General features: G+C 38.3%; 2 protein-coding genes across 2 annotated transcripts in view; both read right to left on the bottom strand.

The window, feature by feature from the left end:
• Window positions 1-23,471, bottom strand: part of LOC311291139 (uncharacterized protein) — a gene marked incomplete at its 3' end in the record, with an annotated part of 311,624 nt that overhangs the window by 3,363 nt on the left and 284,790 nt on the right. Inside the window, exon 36 of the mRNA XM_084410012.1 lies at window positions 11,421-11,594. Within this exon, the coding sequence (XP_084266138.1) occupies window positions 11,421-11,594 (174 nt within the window). The remainder of the gene's footprint in view (window positions 1-11,420; window positions 11,595-23,471) is intronic.
• The window catches only part of LOC311290806 (uncharacterized protein), a gene marked incomplete at its 3' end in the record, with an annotated part of 85,352 nt that continues 73,710 nt past the window's right edge, over window positions 11,830-23,471 (bottom strand). Inside the window, exons 20-29 of the mRNA XM_084409519.1 lie at window positions 18,985-19,158; window positions 18,642-18,812; window positions 18,313-18,483; window positions 17,229-17,399; window positions 16,161-16,331; window positions 14,665-14,838; window positions 14,322-14,492; window positions 13,993-14,163; window positions 12,911-13,081; window positions 11,830-12,004 (exon numbers count right to left, since the gene is read on the bottom strand). Of these exons, the coding sequence (XP_084265645.1) occupies window positions 11,830-12,004; window positions 12,911-13,081; window positions 13,993-14,163; window positions 14,322-14,492; window positions 14,665-14,838; window positions 16,161-16,331; window positions 17,229-17,399; window positions 18,313-18,483; window positions 18,642-18,812; window positions 18,985-19,158 (1,720 nt within the window). The remainder of the gene's footprint in view (window positions 12,005-12,910; window positions 13,082-13,992; window positions 14,164-14,321; window positions 14,493-14,664; window positions 14,839-16,160; window positions 16,332-17,228; window positions 17,400-18,312; window positions 18,484-18,641; window positions 18,813-18,984; window positions 19,159-23,471) is intronic.

Below are 23,471 nucleotides of genomic sequence, written 5' to 3'. Positions count from 1 at the left end.
CTCGCTCCGTGATTATTTTTCTTAATTTGGCGAAAAGCACAACACTTTGTTTTTATTGTGAGTATACAGAAAAATAATACACATTTAACAGAATCGATTGATGTATGAAACTCCTATGGAAAATCAAAGTCAACAGAGTATTTATGAGTTTCTTTTACACTGATAAAAAAAAAGCGAGCTGGTATCGCCGGCGATACCGCCGACCTCAGGGGGTTAAAAAAGCATCTGATTGCAATTGAAAACAGTGTTAAATGTATTATGTTCAATTTACTTTGCAATGGATTGGATTAACCCTTGGGGGCTCAACCTGTTTTTGGGGCCCGTGAGATGTTTTGATATGCCCTGACATTTGTGCTTTTTTCAGTTGCTTATAAATATATTAATGGCAAAAGTGTTATTACACTCTATTTAGCACAAACAGGGCTACCATAATATGTGAGCAACAACATGTTTGTATTTTTTTGTAATACATTGATTTCAATTTTGCAGGACATTTCTTGTTTGGAAAGGCAATATGTGTGGGGGCGTGAATGATCATGAATAATGCTCTGATTCACACCTGAGAAGACAATGACCCGCATAATGAGCCTTTCAGTCAGGTATGTCAAGAGTATGTATAGGGAACTAAAGAATGTGAGGAAAAAATTATATACTATATAAATATACAGATGTGGCCTTTAAAAACGCGCGTTTTCTCCCGTGGCATTCGGCAATTCGTCTCGCATAGTCTCGCAGAATTCTGCAAGTGCTTTCAGGGGGGCCTACTTAAATATTCCCTCAATGTTTTTCGCTTCACAGAATTTCCACCAGGTGGCGCATAAAAAACAACTTTACATTAGATTTTTTATTTTACTTCACATTACGTCATGATTGTGAGAAAACATCCACGATAAAATATAAATTATAAATAGTAATAGAGACAAATATTTACAGTACTGTATTATACAGACATTTGAAAATATTTGTAAATCCAAAAGGTTCATCAAAGTTGTCTTAATACAGACAACTTAATACAGTATCTTAATACAGCTGTATTTTTTTTATTTTATACACTAAATCATCCTAACATAATGAAAGGCTTAAATAATGCGACTTACCCAGATTCTTAATTCGTGCAGATTTTTCTTGTGTTCTTGTTCTTGTGAGGTAATGTTGCAGCACAACGCGTAGCATTTATATTTTGGGCGCATCTGATGCCATTACATTATAAATAAATATTTTAATTGAACTGTCTTAATGCATTAAGCATAACGATTTTTCCACGTTAGTCTCAGAATGTCCCGGGTTGGCTTGAGGTCTTGCCGACAGTTTGTAAATCTTTTAAATATTCATATTCACAAAATCCATATAAAGGGTGATCAACAGTTATGACTTCTAAAATAAAATAAAAATGACCAGATAAGAGGTATCTGATTGACAGTTTGACAGATGTTGTTTTAAAAATTGATTACATCATTATGGGGAAGTGGTATTAAATATTTGGTAAAACATAATAGGCCTACAATTATTTTAATTACGCATTTTTATTCAGTTTTGCTTTTACAAAATGTTCCCTGTTTTCTATATAATTAATTTAACCAGAGATGTGCGTTATATCGCCTTTTGATAATTCTTTGTGTTGTCGAATTTTGACACAGTTTCATTGTTTGTTCGTAATAATTTGATTCATAATTATTTAATTTTTTCTAAAAGTAGCAATATTTTAAAGAGATAAAAAGACAGAGAAATGACAGAGAAATTACGTTAGTCTGGTCACAATTATGGCCAGATCAATGAATCTATTGCAGAAATACAAGACAAAGTGCATGAGAAAATTAGAAGTATGCAAAAGAGCACAGTTCAGATATTGTTAACTGTAATTGAAGCGGGTTTTATACACGTTTCTGCTTTTTTTAAATTGACAATTTAAAATTTTATTCGCCAACACATCAACACGTTTTGTGATTGATTTACGGATTTATTACAGAAACTTGTCAGAAGCAAAGATATTGTACTAGCATAGGGGTCGATTTCTGTGGTTAGAATATGTCTAAATACGCTGTGAATGTGCATTATACGCTGAGTTTCGGTTCATTTATGAGACGAACTCCAGTTCACTCGCCGGCGCCACCATGTCGTGATTCTGCTATATTTACTTCTTAAATCCAGGCAATTGGTTCATGAAACATTGATTAAAATTAAGATATAATTAATACAAAACGAAATTCAATTTAAAGAAAGGCAGCTGTTCTGTTTGAGGTCTCTGTGAAAGTTTTAAAGCAGTCTTTTAGTGCCGCTTTCAGAGCGCTCACGTCCCTAACCGAGAACTGACACGTTGTTTTTTCCCTCATAAATGCGAACACGAAAAATAAAATAAAATGAATATTATAATGTTTTTTTGTTGGGTCAGACAATGATTACCAAATTTCTCTCTCATATTGCTCCTCATAACCACTGAAAACAGTAAAAAAAAATCAAACCAAAAGTCAAATTAATATGGACGGAAGTTAAAAGTGGTGGGTACAAAATTACTCATGACGAAATCTGGTGGGTGCGCGTACCCACCGTCCCAACCCAAAATCGACGCCTATGCATACCATGTAAAGGGAAACATGATAATATTAAAAGTACTGTACAGTAATGCAGAAAAGCGCATTACAACCACGTTAAAGCTATTAAAAACGTTTAGATGCAAAAAGGAACTAAATGTAAAATTAGATAAACTAGTTAATGATATTGCACAAATGCTCTCGGTCTCTTCAAAGGTCTTCGCGAATTATTGTGTTATAAGACTTAGTTATCATACATCACGTCTCTTCTACTGTAAGTACACAGAAAAAAAATAAGACAAATGATGCGCGTTTGAGTCGGCCATTTATGAAGAATGTGACTGTTTATGTAACTGGCAAAAGAAAACTTCGCCAACCAAACGTTTGCCAAAAAGCGTGCATGTGTATGACATCAAAGTACTGCCAAAGCACCGAGAATCCCTGTCATGTTACTTCAATATCATACCGTATGCTCAGCATGAAGTCGAGCACAAATACAGTATTGTCGTCAGTATGGCCTACATGAAACATGACTGCCATCTACAGGTTTTAGTATTTCTTGCGTCCAACACCTAATCCCCCTTCTGTTGGATCCCGCAGAATTTCGGAAGTGCTCGCAGTATTCTTCTCTCTGAGACGTGCATTTTTAAAGGCCACATCTGCATATATATATATATATATATATATATATATATATAGCACACACTTGTTTGGGCTTGCGAGCCAGCCAAAGAGTAGTAGGCTAAAGGGGGTCGCACACCAGACGAGAAGCGCAGCGCCACGTCTTTAAAATTCAAACACATTATTCTCTATGAGTGTACACACACCGGCGGCGCCCAGCTACGGCTCAGGACCTTGTTCAAAATCCTGCCGCGCCACAGAGCGCCATTTACATAGTTTTATATTAAATTAACATGTATTTGTCGCCATTAATGTATATACTGACTTCACCCTGTGCTGCAATATACATTTAGTTTTAAATTAATTTACAGAAATCAGCTGCGTGGATGAAAACTGCTGATGTTATCGGATTTTCAGGAGATATTCTCAATTCATTCAGTAAATGGACAGTCTGAGGTAAAGTGTTCAGACTGCAGACTTAGCAACGATTGTATTTAATTGTACAGTACAATCATAACACAAACATTATCTTAATTCCATGATGTCCTTAAACATAACAATATTGCTGGCCATAAACTGAGAAAGTGCACGTCCGGTGTGCGATAACTCGAGTTGTTTTAGACGCGGCGCGCCACGCTTCTTGTCCGGTGTGCGACCCCCTTAACAAAAAGAAATCAAGGGACATTTAGAATAGATAAAAATGTGCGTGTTGAGAATTTATTTGTTAGAAGACTATTTAAAAGAATAGTTACGAAAGTTAAGATTAATAAGTTAAAATGAATAAGTTAACAATTACCGCATTGCTAAAAAGAGACTTGAGAGTTTGAAAAGGAAACTAAGCAAGGATGTCACACTCTACAGCAGATACAATGAAGTTGTGGAGGACTACTTAAAACAAGGAATGGCTGAGGATGTGCCAAGGGAGCATGCATCACCACAAGGCAGTCAGACATATTACCTACCTCATCACGCTGTATTGAGAGAGGATAAGGCAACAACGAAACTGCGGGTTGTGTTTGATGCGTCATCCCACGAAGATAGAAGTCCCTCACTAAATGACTGTTTCTTAACAGGTCCCAATCTGAATCCAGATCTGATGAGTATTTTGATCAAATTCAGACTGCATGAAATCGCATATATGGCAGATATCAAGAAAGCATTTTTGCAGATTTCACTCTCAGAAAGAGATTGGGACGCTGTAAGATTTCTGTGGTTCATAGGACCACCAACAGAGGAGAAGGAGGTGACGCTTCACATGCTGAGAATGACGAGAGTGGTGTTTGGAGCTTCATCAAGCCCATTCTTACTCGCAGCCACCATTAGGAAGCATTTAAGACAGTATGAGCTAGAACACCCACAAGTGGTAGAAGTCCTCAGCTCCTCACTCTATGTCGATGATTTTATTTCAAGTGCAAGTGAGGTGACAGAGGCACATACAGTGACAACAACAGCCAGGAACATTATGTCTGCTGCAGGCATGGAGCTATGTAAATGGATGACAAACTCTCCTGAGCTCAAAGAAAAATGGCAGAAGAGCTTGATGGATTTTGCTGTGCAACCAGAATCACACAGGTCTCTGCTGAAGATGCTGGGTATGGTATGGAGACTGGCCATAGATGATTTTGTGTTCGACCTCAGGGGGCTGCTTGATATTCTGAAAGAAAGAGAAAACACAAAACGAAGTGTTCTGCAGTCTTCTGCTCGCATTTTTGACCCTCTAGGATTCCTGACTCCCTTCACCATCAGGATTAAGTGCTTGTTCCAAGAGATGTGGGAGAGAGGGCTCAAGTCGGACGAGGAACTGCCACCTGATCTGCCACCTGATGGCAACAGTGGTGTTCAGAGCTCCCTCAACTGCATCAGGTCTCAATTCCACGATGGTACCAAACACACATGCCACAGCAGGACGGTCAAGAGTTAAAGCTACATGTGTTCTGTGACTCGAGTGACAGGGCTTATAGTGCAGTTGCTTATCTTCAAGGAGAAACAAAGGAAGGAGAAGTGACCATAAGCCTGGTTGCATCCAAGTCCAGAGTGGCTCCACTCAAAAGGATGACACTGCCACGACTGGAGCTAATGGGTGCTGTAATAGCAGCCAGGCTGGGGAACACCCTCATGAAAGCACTGCAGCTAGACAAGACACAACTCAGACTATGGACAGACTCTATGATAGTGCTGCATTGGATTTGTGGTTCTGCTCATAAGTAAAAACAGTTTGTAGCAAATAGAGTCACAGAGATCCAGTCTCTAACTGACCCACAGTCATGGTCTCACTGCAAAGGGAAAATGAATCCAGCTGACCTCCCCACCAGAGGCCTAAATGTGCAGGACCTGAAGCAGAGCACATTGTGGTGGAATGGTCCTTGTGTTCTGATGTCATCTGATCAGTCAGAGAGCACTCAGTAAGATGTCCAGGAAGATGAGGTAAAGTTGGGACTCAGATCCAAATACCAGATTGCTGTACAGCTTGTTAAGCAAGACCAAGACTTCTTTAGCCCTATTTTATGTCTGGAGAAGTACAGCAAACTAAAAACAGTGCTCCGGGTAACAGCCTGGATAAAGAGGTTTATCACCAACACCCGCTCAAGCATAAAAATCAGTGGTGAACTGACGGCAGAAGAGCTGAATGAAGCAGGAAAACACTCGATAAGGGTGATTCAGAACCAGAGTTTCAGCTCTGAAATTGATCTGCTGAAAGCAGGGAAATGTCCCAACACTGACTCCAGAATCCGAGAGCTAAAACCATTTCTGGATGAAGATGAGCTGCTCAGTGTGGGAGGAAGGCTCCAGCATTCTGATCTCTCTTAGAGAGAAAAGCACCCATGGATTTTGCCCAACAACCACCGATACACAGAAATGTTGGTGCAGTATGAACATGAGAAGATAATGCATGCGGGTGTAAGAGACACTTTAGTGCAGACAAGAGAGAAATATTGGATTTTGAGGGCACGACAGGTAGTGAAGAAGGTTGTGTCCAGATGTGTACTCTGCAAGAAATTCAATGCAAAGGCTGGACAGCAGACTACCGCGCCACTGCCAAGAGACAGAATAACAGAGTCACCGCCATTTGAGACCACTGGTGTGGACTTCGCAGGGCCACTCTATGTGAAGACACAGAATGTTATGACAAAAGCGTACAGTATATAGCACTGTTCACTTGTGCTGTAACCAGAGCAGTGCACTTAGAGCTGGTCTCAGATATGTCTACAGAGAACTTCCTGCTAGTGTTGAAAAGATTCATCTCAAGAAGAGGATTATGCAAGGTGATCTATTCAGATAACAGCAAGACGTTCAAGAGAGCTGATAAAGATTTGAAGGAGCTCTGGAAAGGCATTAAAGATCCTCAGCTACGGGAGTTCTTCTCAGAGAAGGGCATCACCTGGTGGTTCATAGCTGAAAGAGCAGCCTGGTGGGGCGGATTCTGGGAGCGTTTGATAAGGTCAGTCAAAATTATTCTCAGAAAAGTGCTTGGCAGAGCTAAACTCAACTTTGAAGAAATGTGCACCATTCTGACTGAAGCTGAAGCCATAATAAACTCGAGGCCGCTCACTTATGTGCACAATGATGTGGATGAGCCAGAGCCACTAACACCTGCTCACCTTCTTGGTTGGTCAGAGATTGACCTGCTTGCCTCCTAAGCCATGTCCAGCTGAGACTAACCATCCAACAGCGAACAAGGAGGAGATAAACAGGAGGTGGCGCTACAGACAAAGACTTATGACCAACATCTGGAACCGATGGCGGAGAGAATATTTGCTGGGTTTGAAGTCGGCTCATCGCTGCGACACCCCACAGCCTTCTCTGCTGAAGGTCGGAGATGTTGCACTCATCGAAGAGAGATAAAACCCCAAGACAGAGCTGGAGGCTAGGAAAAATTGAGGAACTGTTTCCAGGTCGCGATGGCCGTGTGAGGTCATGTGTAGTTCGCACAAGTTCAGGGACTGTACTGCGGAGACCCATCCAGCTTTTGTATCCTTTGGAAATTATATAAACTGTAGTTTATGGGGGAGAGGATGTTGAGAATTTATTTGTTAGAAGACTAAAAGAATGGTTACGAAAGTTAAGATTAATAAGTTAAAATGAATAAGTTAACATTAATACCGACAGTTAATACACAACACTAAGATTAACAGTTCATATGTGGTTAAAAACGAACTGTATCATTATGATTTGTGAATTGACTTCATTTCCCAAGATGCATTGAGCAATGATAAAAGTCACGTGAAGTTTTGTTGATGGTTCTGGGAATTTTTGGCAACAGTCATCTTTGTTGATGATTTGCTAAACAAGAACACGCTGTATTTACACTTGTTTTTTTTTTTCATTAAACGTCTAAATCGAAGCAACGTCTCGCTTAATTATTCTTAGTTGCTAAGATGATAAATGTACAACAGTGCGATTAATTGTGATTAACTGCGAGTTAACTATGACATTAATGCGATTAATCGCGATTAAGTATTTTAATCATTTGACAGCACTAATATATATATATATATATATATATATATATATATATATATATACACACACACCGGGTACCACTCATCTCCACTACAAATAGGAAAAAGAGGCTACAATTTGCACAAGCTCACCAAAATTGGACAGTTGAAGACTGGAAAAATGTTGCCTGGTCTGATGAGTCTCGATTTCTGTTGAGACATTCAGATGGTAGAGTCAGAATTTGGCGTAAACAGAATGAGAACATGGATCCATCATGCCTTGTTACCACTGTGCAGGCTGGTGGTGGTGGTGTAATGGTGTGGGGGATGTTTTCTTGGCACACTTTAGGCCCCTTAGTGCAATTGGGCATCGTTTAAATGCCACGGCCTACCTGAGCATTGTTTCTGACCATGTCCATCCCTTTATGACCACCATGTACCCATCCTCTGATGGCTACTTCCAGCAGGATAATGCACCATGTCACAAAGCTGGAATCATTTCAAATTGGTTTCTTGAACATGACAACGAGTTCACTGTACTAAAACAGCTGCTGCTCGAAGGCCCTGGGCGAGGGCCGCTACCGGTGGCGCCATGACCAAGTCCTGAAGGTCATAGCGAACACCATCAGCTGCGGAACTGGCCACTGCAAGCGCCTTTGTCCAGTGAAGAACACCATTGCTTTTGTCCGGGCTGGAGAGAAGCCACCACACTAGCTGACAGGGAGGCCTCATCTGGCCTGCTAGCAACAGCACGAGACTGGGAGTTGAAAGTTGACCTGGGGAAGCAACTGAAATTCCCAGAAATTGTCGCCACCACAACATTGCGGCCTGACATGTTACGTATCTCAGAGACCTCCAAGCAGATTGTTCTCCAAGAACTCACCGTGCCCTGGGAGGACCGTATCGAGGAGGCCAATGAGAGGAAGAGGGCAAAATATGCTGAGCTAGTGGAGGATTGCCGAAACAATGGGTGGCGAGCGCGGTGTGAGCCCATTGAGGTAGGATGCAGAGGGTTTGCTGGCCAGTCTCTCTGCAGGGCCTATAACATCCTGGGCATCATAGGGGCCAGTAAGCGAAGGGCCATCAAGGAGGTCACGGAGGCAGCAGAAGTTGCCTCAAGGTGGCTGTGGATGAGGAGAGGAGAACCATGGGTGGGGTAGGAGGAGGGCTACCTGGGCACAAGCTGGGGCCTGATCAACCCCGGCTGGGTCGCCTGGGTGAGAGTGTATGATCCTCGAAAGACCCGAAACACTCCATGACCCCAGGTAACATCACTGATGATGTGTCCAGGTTGCATCAAGTCGATGTATGTTATAAGAATATAGTTAACATTATAATCCAAATATGAATAAAAGTCAAAAGCACATTTTGAGTACATAGTCATACCTGGAAACAAATCCAGTTCAATATCGGCTATAATGGGCCATTCTACAGAATTACAGAACAAAGTTAGATTTGGAAACACATTTCTAGTAATTGTGCAGTTATTCTCATTCTGTATTTTCAGAAAGTTTTGGAATATGTTTCCTCCCCCCAAATTTGTCACTAATGAAACACAAAAATATTGACATATTAAACTTTTGTTTATATTTCCAAACATTTGTTTGGGAAAAGCTAAACTAGTCGATGTGTTCATGTAAAAATAGCATGTTTACTAATGTAATTGCGTGAAGTAAACAAAAGTGCGCATCTGTGCCATTCATTCACACAGATTCACACGCAAAATAGAGGATTCATATTTAAACTTTAAATATGTTTTAAGCCTTTTTGTGGTTTACAGATATTATTCCATATCACAATTAGAATAAAGAATTTAAGGAACTTACTATTCAAAATCCTCAGCTGGATCCTCTAAACCAGTGGTTTTCAAACTGTGGGTCGCGACCCACTTGTGGGTCACACAGTGAGAAAAGGTGGGTCGCACAAAGGCACTTAGCTGCAGCTAAATTTACGTTACGATGAGTGAAACAAAACCAGTCCGATTAATGACCAAACGACTATGAGTTTTAGCGCCCGCCAAAGTGTTATTTGATCGCTGAGTAATGTAGATGAACTGCTGCGCTTGTGACAGAGTCACAGTGCATGTTTAACTGAAAGAACGAGCAGAGAGAGTAGCCTACTCGGTCGCGCGCGCGCACACTCTCTCTCTTCGGAGCCAGGCGAAAGTGTAAAAAAGACTTCACCGTCTCCAAACTAAGCGCTGTCTTGCTCTCTCTCCCTCGCACATATTAATCAAAATAAATCGACACGGTGGTAAAAGGTCGGAAGACCAAAGTTTCATGTGGAGCATTCGGAGATTTTTTTTTCTTCCTCAATTACCGCTGGGTGTGAATTGTGCTAAATAAGTTGTTGCCTTATCTTCTCTGAAAAGCGTCCCAGATTCAGCTGACATAAAACAACACTTCAATTAAACGAAAAAAAACTATCCAGTGATGAAATGTTTTCTGTGTTGACACAAATCTTGGATGTCTATGTCCTAACTGCTGGGATAATCACACAACGCGCATGACACGTCCAATTCGCGAACTAATGACTCCTTTGAACGATTCATTTTAATGAATGGACAACTGATCTTTCCAACAGTGAACTCAGGAGACGTCTGAATCAGTAACACTTTACAATAAAGTTCTATTTATTACATAAATTACATAAAAAGTACAGTTTGCTTACTCAAGCTTAAGCTTTAAAATAAATAAAACCCCTTGTTTTTATTTGAAAACCATATGACTACATTTTTCCACACAGTGCTATCAAGAATCGATAAGAGAATCGTTAAAGAATCGGATCGATAATCAGAATCGTCAGTGGCATTATTATTATTATTGATCAAATCTTATCATTTCCCATCCCTATGTGAAGACGGTAAAATTATAATCAAACATTAAAGAACATACATGTTTTTAAAAGTTTTTTTAAGAGTTAAAAGTTTAAAATATTTTGCTAACATGAAGGCTTGTCACTGTCAGTCTTTTTACATCAGTGCAAAACTAGGGAATGCAGATTAAGACCATCAGCATGCATTGATTAATCCCATTGCATGTAGAAAAAAAAAAAGTGCGACCAAATCATGCTGGTGCGACCAACTGATAAAGTTGGTAGCACCAGTGCAAGTGGGTCTTGCGATTGATTATACTTGTCTAGGTGGGTCCTAGAACGAAAAAGTTTGGGAACCCCTGCTCTAAACGAAACTGAAACCAGCTCTTCTTCTGAGGTACATTTTTCCAGGATTATTATTATTATATTATTATTCCTCACAGCATCTCAAGATGACGTAAAGTACATGAATCTGATTAAACTTGGTGTGTTTTATCGAGTTGATGTGGGCGTTGATAGGTTTGCATGAATCGCCTCAGATCATTTGCATTTCAATAGCACGCTTCCCCCGTAGGAGTGTTCACATTAGCAGATAATGAACTGCCATGAGAATGACTGACATCTCTCTCTTTTCATAAAGATTACATAAACTGAGAATATTTGTTTTCATTTTGCATTATATAATTTAAAAGTAGACACCAGATGTGCTCCAGAAAAAAAGGTCATGGATATGGAGAGGCAGAAAGCACACCATTTATTTTCTTTATTTTACAAAAGCACAAAAGTTTTGTTTGGATTGTAAGTGGACAAATACAAAAGTAGACCTTTTACAGTTAATTTTTCCATATTTCTTTTATCTGTATGACCATAAATGAGTATTTTAAGTCTATTTTGCTGCTATGTGAAGAAAATCCAGCAAAACGTGCCGGTGCGATTGTCAACCCTAGAGGGTTAATTAATAATATTATAAATAATTTGGGTGCTTATCCTTTTGTTGTATTATTTCATCACGTCTCACCTCAGTGTCTTGAGTTGACACTTCTGATCCTGTAGTAAATCATCGAGCTCCTTCACTCCTGATTGTCCAGGATCATTTCCTCTGAGATCCAGCTCTATCAGGTGTGAAGGGTTTGATCTCAGAGCTGAAGCCAGAGCTTTATAACCTTCTTCTGTGATTCTGCAGTCTGAAACTCTAGAGAAAAGACATTTATTACCACTCAAAAGAAATACACGAAAAATGATTTGCATGAAAAACGGTCAAATGCACTTTAATTAATTTCTTTTATTGTAATCAGAGAATAAAAAAATAAAAAAAATCACATCTGACAGAAGCATGTATTTTCCTTTCCTTTTATTTACAACAGTAATATTTTAAATTTGAAAAATTAAAAATGTGATTAGTAAAATAAAATAATGGTTCATTGAACTCACCTGAGTTTCTTCAGTGTGCAGTTTGTATTTTCTAATCCGTTCTGGAGTTTCTTCACTCCTGAATCCTGCAGATTATTGTTGCTGATGTCAAGCTCTTTCAGACTGGAGTTTGATCTCAGGACTGTAGCGAGAGCTGAACAGCTTTCCTCTGTTAGACCACACTTACGCAGCCTAAAATGATGAACAGAAGAGGGAGAATTTACAAACAAAATACTTGATGCCAACATTTAGTGATCACTGAAGATTAGTGCTTGTAAGTTCTGTAGGGTTCACCTGATTTAAGATCATTTAAATGTCCAATAAAAATGTTAGAAAAGTTCCACTCACTCCAGTGTGTTGAGTTTACAGTGTTTATCCTGCAGTAGAGCAGCGATCTGATTCACTCGTGTCTCTCCTAGTTCATGTTCACTCAGATTCAGCTCTCTCAGGAGTAACACGTTTTTACCCACAATTCCTTTCACATACTGACAGGCTTCATCCGCAATACCACCCAAAAACCTGGAAACAGAGTAAGTACATGCCATTTCATTCGGGTATTTTCATAATCTTGTGAAAGAGCCTTTAGTCTTTTCAAAATCTAATTTATAAATGTGTTTTTGACAGTTGAATTCTCTTTTGGCAAAAACGGGATTAAGACTATTGAGTGTTGTTTTAATAGTACTCACCTCAGTGTCTTGAGTTGACACTTCTGATCCTGTAGTAAATCATCGAGCTCCTTCACTCCTGATTGTCCAGGATCATTTCCTCTGAGATCCAGCTCTATCAGGTGTGAAGGGTTTGATCTCAGAGCTGAAGCCAGAGCTTTATAACCTTCTTCTGTGATACTGCAGTCTGAAAGTCTAGAGAAAAGACATTTATTACCACTCAAAAGAAATACACGAAAAATTATTTACATGAAAAACGGTCAAATGAACTTTATTTTATTTTATTTTAATCAGAGAATCAATAAAGAAATAAAGAAATCCCATCTGACAGAAGCATGTATTTTCCTTTCCTTTTGTTTACAACAGTAATATTTTACATTTAAAAAATTAAAAATGTGATTAGTAAAATAAAATAATGGTTCATTGAACTCACCTGAGTTTCTCCAGTGTGCAGTTTGTATTTTCTAATCCGTTCTGGAGTTTCTTCACTCCTGAATCCTGCAGATTATTGTTGCTGATGTCAAGCTCTTTCAGACTGGAGTTTGATCTCAGGACTGTAGCGAGAGCTGAACAGCTTTCCTCTGTTAGACCACACTTACTCAGCCTAAAATGATGAACAGAAGAGGGAGAAATTACAAACACAAAGTACTTGATGCCAACATTTAGTGATCACTGAAGATTAGTGCTTGTGAGTTCTGTAGGGTTCACCCGATTTAAGATCATTTAAATGTCCAAAAAAAGTGTTAAAAAAGTTCCACTCACTCCAGTGTGTTGAGTTTACAGTGTTTATCCTGCAGTAGAGCAGCGATCTGATTCACTCGTGTCTCTCCTAGTTCATGTTCACTTAGATTCAGCTCTCTCAGGAGTAACAAGTTTTTACCCACAATTCCTTTCACATACTGACAGGCTTCATCCGCAATATGACCCAAAAACCTGGAAACAGAGTAAGTACATTACATGCCATTTAATTTGGGTATTTTCATAATCTTGTGAAAGGGCCTTTAGTCTTTTCAAAATCTTATTTATAAATGTGTTTTTGACAGTTGAATTCTCTTTTGGCAAAAACTGGATTAAGACTATTGAGTGTTGTTTTAATAGTACTCACCTCAGTGTCTTGAGTTGACACTTCTGATCCTGTAGTAAATCATCGAGCTCCTTCACTCCTGATTGTCCAGGATCATTTCCTCTGAGATCCAGCTCTATCAGGTGTAAAGGGTTTGATCTCAGAGCTGAAGCCAGAGCTTTATAACCTCCTTCTGTGATACTGCAGTCTGAAAGTCTAGAGAAAAGACATTTATTACCACTCAAAAGAAATACACGAAAAATAATTTGCATGAAAAACGGTCAAATGAACTTTATTTTATTTTATTTTAATCAGAGAATCAATCAATCAATAAAAATCACATCTGACAGAAGCATGTATTTTCCTTTCCTTTTATTTACAACAGTAATATTTTAAATTTGAAAATGTAAAAATGTGATTAGTAAAATAAAATAATGGTTCATTGAACTCACCTGAGTTTCTCCAGTGTGCAGTTTGTATTTTCTAATCCGTTCTGGAGTTTCTTCACTCCTGAATCCTGCAGATTATTGTTGCTGATGTCAAGCTCTTTCAGACTCGAGTTTGATCTCAGGACTGTAGCGAGAGATGAACAGCTTTCCTCTGTTAGACCACACTTACGCAGCCTAAAATGATGAACAGAAGAGGGAGAATTTACAAACACAAAATACTTGATGCCAACATTTAGTGATCACTGAAGATTAGTGCTTGTGAGTTCTGTAGAGTTCACCCGATTTAAGATCATTTAAATGTCCAATAAAAATGTTAGAAAAGTTCAACTCACATCAGTGTGTTGAGTTTACAGTGTTTATCCTGCAGTAGAGCAGCGATCTGATTCACTCGTGTGTCTCCTAGTTCATGTTCACTCAGATTCAGTTCTCTCAGGAGTAACGGGTTTTTACCCACAATTCCTCTCACATACTGACAGGCTTCATCTGCAATACGACCCAAAAACCTGGAAACAGAGTAAGTACATTACATGCCATTTAATTTGGGTATTTTCATAATCTTGTGAAAGGGCCTTTAGTCTTTTCAAAATCTTATTTATAAATGTTTTTTTGACAGTTGAATTCTCTTTTGGCAAAAACAGTATTAAGACTATTGAGTGTTGTTTTAATAGTACTCACCTCAGTGTCTTGAGTTGACACTTCTGATCCTGTAGTAAATCATCAAGCTCCTTCACTCCTGATTGTCCAGGATCATTTCCTCTGAGATCCAGCTCTATCAGGTGTGAAGGGTTTGATCTCAGAGCTGAAGCCAGAGCTTTATAACCTTCTTCTGTGATACTGCAGTCTGAAAGTCTACAGAAAAGACATTTATTACCACTCAAAAGAAATACACGAAAAATTATTTACGAAAAACGGTCAAATGCACTTTATTTATTTTATTTTATTTTAATCAGAGAATCAATCAATAAATAAAAATCACATCTGACAGAGGCATGTATTTTCCTTTCCTTTTATTTACAACAGTAATATTTTAACTTTGAAAAATTAAAAATGGGATTAGTAAAATAAAATAATGGTTCATTGAACTCACCTGAGTTTCTCCAGTGTACAGTTTGTATTTTCTAATTCATTCTGGAGTTTCTTCACTCCTGAATCCTGCAGATTATTGTTGCTGATGTCAAGCTCTTTCAGACTGGAGTTTGATCTCAGGACTGTAGCGAGAGATGAACAGCTTTCCTCTGTTAGACCACACTTACTCAGCCTAAAATGATGAACAGAAGAGCGAAAAATTACAAACACAAAATACTTGATGCCAACATTTAGTGATCACTGAAGATTAGTGCTTGTGAGTTCTGTAGGGTTCACCCGATTTAAGATCATTTAAATGTCCAATAAAAATGTTAGAAAAGTTCAACTCACATCAGTGTGTTGAGTTTACAGTGTTTATCCTGCAGTAGAGCAGCGATCTGATTCACTCGTGTGTCTCCTAGTTTACGTTCACTCAGATTCAGCTCTCTCAGGAGTAACGGGTTTTTACCCACAATTCCTCTCACATACTGACAGGCTTCATCCGCAATACGACCCAAAAACCTGGAAACAGAGTAAGTACATTACATGCCATTTCATTTGGGTATTTTCATAATCTTGTGAAAGGGCCTTTAGTCTTTACAAAATCTTATTTATAAATGTGCTTTTGACAGTTGAATTCTCTTTTGGCAAAAACGGTATTAAGACTATTGAGTGTTGTTTTAATAGTACTCACCTCAGTGTCTTGAGTTGAAACTTCTGATCCTGTAGTAAATCATCGAGCTCCTTCACTCCTGATTGTCCAGGATCATTTCCTCTGAGATCCAGCTCTATCAGGTGTGAAGGGTTTAATTTCAGAGCTGAAGCCAGAGCTTTATAACCTTCTTCTGTGATACTGCAGTCTGAAAGTCTACAGAAAAGACATTTATTACCACTCAAAAGAAATACACGAAAAATTATTTACGAAAAACGGTCAAATGCACTTTATTTATTTTATTTTATTTTAATCAGAGAATCAATCAATAAATAAAAATCCCATCTGACAGAAGCATGTATTTTCCTTTCCTTTTATTTACAACAGTAATATTTTAACTTTGAAAAATTAAAAATGGGATTAGTAAAATAAAATAATGGTTCATTGAACTCACCTGAGTCTCTCCAGTGTGCAGTTTGTATTTTCTAATCCGTTCTGGAGTTTCTTCACTCCTGAATCCTGCAGATTATTGTTGCTGATGTCAAGCTCTTTCAGACTCGAGTTTGATCTCAGGACTGTAGCGAGAGATGAACAGCTTTCCTCTGTTAGACCACACTTACGCAGCCTAAAATGATGAACAGAAGAGCGAAAAATTACAAACACAAAATACTTGACGCCAACATTTAGTGATCACTGAAGATTAGTGCTTGTGAGTTCTGTAGGGTTCACCCGATTTAAGATCATTTAAATGTCCAATAAAAATGTTAGAAAAGTTCAACTCACTCCAGTGTGTTGAGTTTACAGTGTTTATCCTGCAGTAGAGCAGCGATCTGATTCACTCGTGTCTCTCCTAGTTCATGTTCACTCAGATTCAGCTCTCTCAGGAGTAACGGGTTTTTATCCACAATTCCTCTCACATACTGACAGGCTTCATCCGCAATACCACCCAAAAACCTGGAAACAGAGTAAGTACATTACATGCCATTTAATTTGGGTATTTTCATAATCTTGTGAAAGGGCCTTTAGTCTTTACAAAATCTAATTTATAAATGTGTTTTTGACAGTTGAATTCTCTTTTGGCAAAAACAGTATTAAGACTATTGAGTGTTGTTTTAATAGTACTCACCTCAGGGTCTTGAGTTGACACTTCTGATCCTGTAGTAAATCATCGAGCTCCTTCACTCCTGATTGTCCAGGATCATTTCCTCTGAGATCCAGCTCTATCAGGTGTGAAGGGTTTAATTTCAGAGCTGAAGCCAGAGCTTTATAACCTTCTTCTGTGATACTGCAGTCTGAAAGTCTACAGAAAAGACATTTATTACCACTCAAAAAAATACATGAAAAACGGTCAAATGCACTTTATTTATTTTATTTTATTTTAATCAGAGAATCACTAAATAAAATAAATCACATCTGACAGAAGCATGTATTTTCCTTTCCTTTTATTTACAACAGTAATATTTTAACTTTGAAAAATTAAAAATGGGATTAGTAAAATAAAATAATGGTTCATTGAAGTCACCTGAGTCTCTCCAGTGTGCAGTTTGTATTTTCTAATCCGGTCTGGAGTTTCTTCACTCCTGAATCCTGCAGATTATTGTTGCTGATGTCAAGCTCTTTCAGACTGGAGTTTGATCTCAGGACTGTAGCGAGAGATGAACAGCTTTCCTCTGTTAGACCACACTTACGCAGCCTAAAATGATGAACAGAAGAGCGAAAAATTACAAACACAAAATACTTGATGCCAACATTTAGTGATCACTGAAGATTAGTGCTTGTGAGTTCTGTAGGGTTCACCCGATTTAAGATCATTTAAATGTCCAATAAAAATGTTAGAAAAGTTCAACTCACATCAGTGTGTTGAGTTTACAGTGTTTATCCTGCAGTAGAGCAGCGATCTGATTCACTCGTGTCTCTCCTAGTTCATGTTCACTTAGATTCAGTTCTCTCAGGAGTAACACGTTTTTACCCACAATTCCTCTCACATACTGACAGGCTTCATCCGCAATACGACCCAAAAACCTGGAAACAGAGTAAGTACATTACATGCCATTTAATTTGGGTATTTTCATAATCTTGTGAAGGGGCCTTTAGTCTTTTCAAAATCTAATTTATAAATGTTTTTTTGACAGTTGAATTCTCTTTTGGCAAAAACGGGATTAAGACTATTGAGTGTTGTTTTAATAGTACTCACCTCAGTGTCTTGAGTTGACACTTTTGATCCTGTAGTAAATCATCGAGCTCCTTCACTCCTGATTGTCCAGGATCATTTCCTGTGAGATCCAGCTCTATCAGGTGTGAAGGGTTTGATCTCAGAGCTGAAGCCAGAGCTTTATAACCTTCTTCTGTGATACTGCAGTCTGAAAGTCTACAGAAAAGACATTTATTACCACTCAAAAGAAATACACGAAAAATTATTTACGAAAAACGGTCAAATGCACTTTATTTATTTTATTTTATTTTAATCAGAGAATCAATAAATAAATAAAAATCCCATCTGACAGAAGCATGTATTTTCCTTTCCTTTTATTTACAACAGTAATATTTTAACTTTGAAAAATTAAAAATGGGATTAGTAAAATAAAATAATGGTTCATTGAACTCACCTGAGTCTCTCCAGTGTGCAGTTTGTATTTTCTAATCCATTCTGGAGTTTCTTCACTCCTGAATCCTGCAGATTATTGTTGCTGATGTCAAGCTCTTTCAGACTGGAGTTTGATCTCAGGACTGTAGCGAGAGATGAACAGCTTTCCTCTGTTAGACCACACTTACGCAGCCTAAAATGATGAACAGAAGAGCGAAAAATTACAAACACAAAATACTTGATGCCAACATTTAGTGATCACTGAAGATTAGTGCTTGTGAGTTCTGTAGGGTTCACCCGATTTAAGATCATTTAAATGTCCAATAAAAATGTTAGAAAAGTTCAACTCACATCAGTGTGTTGAGTTTACAGTGTTTATCCTGCAGTAGAGCAGCGATCTGATTCACTCCTGTGTCTCCTAGTTCATGTTCACTCAGATTCAGCTCTCTCAGGAGTAACGGGTTTTTATCCACAATTCCTCTCACATACTGACAGGCTTCATCCGCAATACGACCCAAAAACCTGGAAACAGAGTAAGTACATTACATGCCATTTAATTTGGGTATTTTCATAATCTTGTGAAAGGGCCTTTAGTCTTTTCAAAATCTAATTTATAAATGTGTTTTTGACAGTTGAATTCTCTTTTGGCAAAAACGGTATTAAGACTATTGAGTGTTGTTTTAATAGTACTCACCTCAGGGTCTTGAGATGACACTTCTGATCCTGTAGTAAATCATCGAGCTCCTTCACTCCTGATTGTCCAGGATCATTTCCTCTGAGATCCAGCTCTATCAGGTGTGAAGGGTTTGATCTCAGAGCTGAAGCCAGAGCTTTATAACCTTCTTCTGTGATACTGCAGTCTGAAAGTCTACAGAAAAAAAATACATTTCATATTAAATTTTACTTTGTACAGTAGTTATGATTTATTAATTATGGGACAATAGTCTGAAATCGCAAAATATGACAAAAATCACACTAGATCTGAATACCTTACCAGATATGAGTAATTGTTTGCAGCAATAGGTAAAAATGTAACTGTAAAGTTTACAGTATTTCACTACATTTGAAGGAGGAAGTATTTGTAACATGTTTGTAAACTTTAAAAGGAATATAAAGATCTACACGCTAAAATGAAAAGCTTGACAGTTTAGCTCTTGCAAGTGAAGAAATCAATTTTCAAGATCAATTTTACTACTGTACTGTGAAGCTCCATTTATATAATGTTTTATTTTACAGTGCAAATGTATTACAATAGTAGCATACTTCTGTCTTTATTATTATTATTATTATATTGAAATGGTTTGGATTACTAAAAACACCAGTGTGTAATTAATATGACAAATATTAATACACTATTAAATACTATCACAACTAAAAAGAAGATCGAGTCAGCTTTAAACTCCAGGTACACGTCAATGTAAAGACATATTTTACTCTTTTCAATTTAGTAACTGAAAAGGGGTTGGAATCTTTTAATTTTTCTCTCTGAATGTGTACCACATTAATGCATTAAAATGTACAACATTATATTTGGGTTGTGAAGGAGGGCATGCAGTCTTCTACTTAACAATATGACCATGGTTTTGTCTGTAACTAGTGTTCTATTTACTATTTCTATTTTTCTATTTAGCTGGAAGATATATACCTAAGCAGTTACAAGGAATCCCCTTGCACTGCAGCGCACACTTGCTGGCAAGGGAGATAAATTCATGAAAACACACAAGCCGACCCTGTAGCACAAATCTTGGAGAGATACCCAAGACATTCAATTGTGACAAGACACCAGAGGCTTTTGGAGATGACCTGGATCCTGAGCCTGTCCCCACATGATGAGAATGAGTTTAAGGTAGTTTTGGTGTGCAGCTGGTAAAAAAATTCAACCAGGTACCAATGGTAGCCGCCGCAAATTTTTCCGACATATCTCTGGCAAAGAAGGCTGAACCAACTAAACCTGCTATATAGAGGTTGGCAAGAATGCATATGGATTGTACTGTTAAGTTAGTTCCATCACTAACGGGTAAGACGAAGCTTCACTCAGAGAGGAGTGTAAAGCCACAAGCATGTCGGGTAAAGAATTAGAAACACGGCCAAGGTATTGCTGTAAAATTGTACACATGGGACAGTAGCTCATCAGTGCATCTGTACTTGACATTGGGGCATCGCACATTGTAACAAAGTGCCTCATTAGGAGACACAATGAGTGCTGCCACACTAGATTTTATAGGTGGTGCTACCAAGTCCCACTATTTCAGGGTCCTGCATCACAGCCAGTGTGAGCCAACTGATCCAGGCATGTTGTCTTTGATGAGTTTTCGTAATGTTGTCACCAATACAGACGTAAATAATGGCACTGACGCATTGGGCGCAAATGCATTTTCTTATTAAACAACGCGGCGCAGGACGCGAAAATGATAACTGCGTCGGGCAGAAACTAACAAAAACACTTGTGTTGCGGCTGGTGCCACAATGAATAAAACTTCACATACACACTCTGGGGACATCAGAGACTTATTTTACATCTTATAAAAATGGGCATACTAAGTGTCTTTTAAGAGAATAGGGACAACCCTTTTAGACCACGCGCGCCGACCATTTTTCCCGTCGTTAAACTAGCAACAGTGGATTCAGACACGCACTAAGTGCACTTGCGCCGTGTGCTTTAGACCATGCACTTAGATCGCTAAAATATGGCTCAGAGAATGTTTCCTGTGGTGCACTTATAACGTTAGTTTTGTTTTTACATCGAAAACTGTAATAATTTAGAAATAAATGGCCATATTCTACCCTGATTTTAGCACTCTGACTTAAATGTATCCTTAGTTTGTGTCATGCCAAAGTGTTATATGTTTTGCTGTACTTTGTCAGAGAGCGCTCTTATGCAAATCAGTTTTTTTGTGTTTGTTTTCATGCACACAAAAAACTACTTTTACTTTTGGCTAATATGGTGGTTCAAAAGACCAAAACTTCAGCAAAACCTTGCTGTTTGACTCAGAGGAACAAAATGAATGTGTTTCCTTGATGAATCAATGCTGCAGAACTTGATGATGCAACCACGCTCACTACCGAGCCCCTGACTGTCCAACGAGACAAATGTGATACCACTGAAAAGCTGAGAATCTCCCCTTCACTGGACTTTTTAAATCATGTAGTTTAGATTAGTGTTTCATAGGTTAGCCCCAGGTAGTTTGTTAAGAGCTAATCAAATTTCAGAGGGCTCTCCTGTCTATAAGTTATTGATCTGATATACAGTAGGTCTGGGCCCTGACTGGACCAAAATGTTGTTCAACTATTTCTTCTTGAAGCATTCTTTGTTGATTTAAATTTGTGTTTGGTGTTATTATCACACTCAAAATTTAATTCTATTTCATCTTTAGGTTTGTGATTTTGTTGCCAAAATAGAGTTGTATAGAGCAGAATCCTCCATAATGTCACTCACTGTGCATCAAGCGCTTCTGGCAGGTCTAGAATTTGGGATCAGAATGTTTGTTACTTACTTATTAATTAAAATATTTCAGAATGGAAAAAAAAAACATGAACACTATACCCCGGTTTCTCAGACAAGGCGCAAACCTATTTTCAGACTAAAATGCATGTTTGAGCTGTTTTAATTGAAAGCAACTTGCACTGACATATCTTAAAATATGTCAGTGCCATTGTTTTGTCTCAATATGCACACCAGCAATGTTTTTTCTAATTCATGTTTATAAAAACTACTTAAATGCCCTAATTGAACTAAGGCCTAATCCTGGCTTAATATAAGCCCTGTTTGTGAAACCAGGCCTATATTTTCTTATTTAGCATGCAAAGTTAAGTTAACTTGAATCTTGCATCACATAGTCGCCGGCGATGCATACAAGATGTGATGTTAGTAGCTACCTCGATTTTTATTATTTTTTAAAGCTACTCCAGTAACGTCAGGAGCTATGGAAAATTTGCCTGCAGATCAATCACATCACTATTGCAGTGAGACTTTGAGAAGTCAGATGGTCGTTCAGTTGTTGCAAATGCGCCCAACGCACCAACAATGCGCCTGAACACACCTCATTTTCAGACCAGCAGCCCATGGGTGCACAAATGGGCGCAAATGCATTTGTTTTTCAAACAACGCAGTGCAGGACGCGAAAATGATAACTGCTTTGGGCTGAAACTAACAAAAAACACTCACGTTGCGCCTGGTGCCACATTGCGCCGGTGTATGATAGGGCCCTCTGTGTGCGAGTGATGTATGTTTGTGTGCTTAAGTGAAAACAGTGCATTAATATAGAACGAACCTGACCTGAACATGTATGTGAATTAAACTGTTTTATTGCACAACTTCCAGCCAATCAGATTTGAATATTCAGACAGACCACTTGTATAATTAATTACAATAAACTTGTAAACATTGGGTTGATTTGAATAACTTTAATGTAGTTCAAATGTGCACCTAGCACTAACAAAATGTTAGTATTAGATCAGCACACAAAAATTATCAAACATCCTTAAAATGTGGTGAAATGTACTCACTTGAGTATCTTCAGCTCACACACAGGATTCTTCAGTCCCTCACAGATCTCTTTGACTCCAGAGTCCAGCAGATGGCTGTTGTTCAGGTTCAGCTCTTTCAGGATGGTTTTAGAGGAGAGAACAGTAGCTAGAACTGAACAGCTTTTCTCTGTCTGCTCACAATTATTCAGCCTGAACACAGAAACAGCATTTATTATTATTCTGATTGTACTTCAGCACATATTCAACACACATCAGATCAACAGCTCTTCATATCTGCTCACATAAGTGACTGACAGTCATTTATAATAAATTAACAGAGAAGTTATAATGTATAAATCACATTCACTCACTTGATTTTCTCCACTTTGCTATGAGAGTCCATCAAAAGAGCAGAGAGCTTCTCTCCATCCAGATCTCCTAATTTATCTTCACTTAGATCCAGTTCTGTCTGCAATAATGGACTTTTACCCAGAACTTTAGTGAGACACTCACACGCTTCCTGTGCAGCAGCACTTTTCAAAAACCTACAGAACGTAGAAGAGTATTTTAGATAATTCTGTCAAAATGTAAATTTTTTGGGATTACAGAACTGATTTTCAAATTAGTTTGGGAGAAGTCTAATCAGAAAGTCAAAATTATGTAATTATGTTTTATCACAAGGTTCGTGTCACAAAATATAGTTGTGTGACTGTT

The sequence above is a fragment of the Rutilus rutilus genome (assembly GCF_951802725.1).
Source record: "Rutilus rutilus genome assembly, chromosome: 5".
Classification (NCBI taxonomy): Eukaryota; Metazoa; Chordata; class Actinopteri; order Cypriniformes; family Leuciscidae; genus Rutilus; species Rutilus rutilus.
This window is presented reverse-complemented; position numbering and strand designations above follow the sequence as displayed.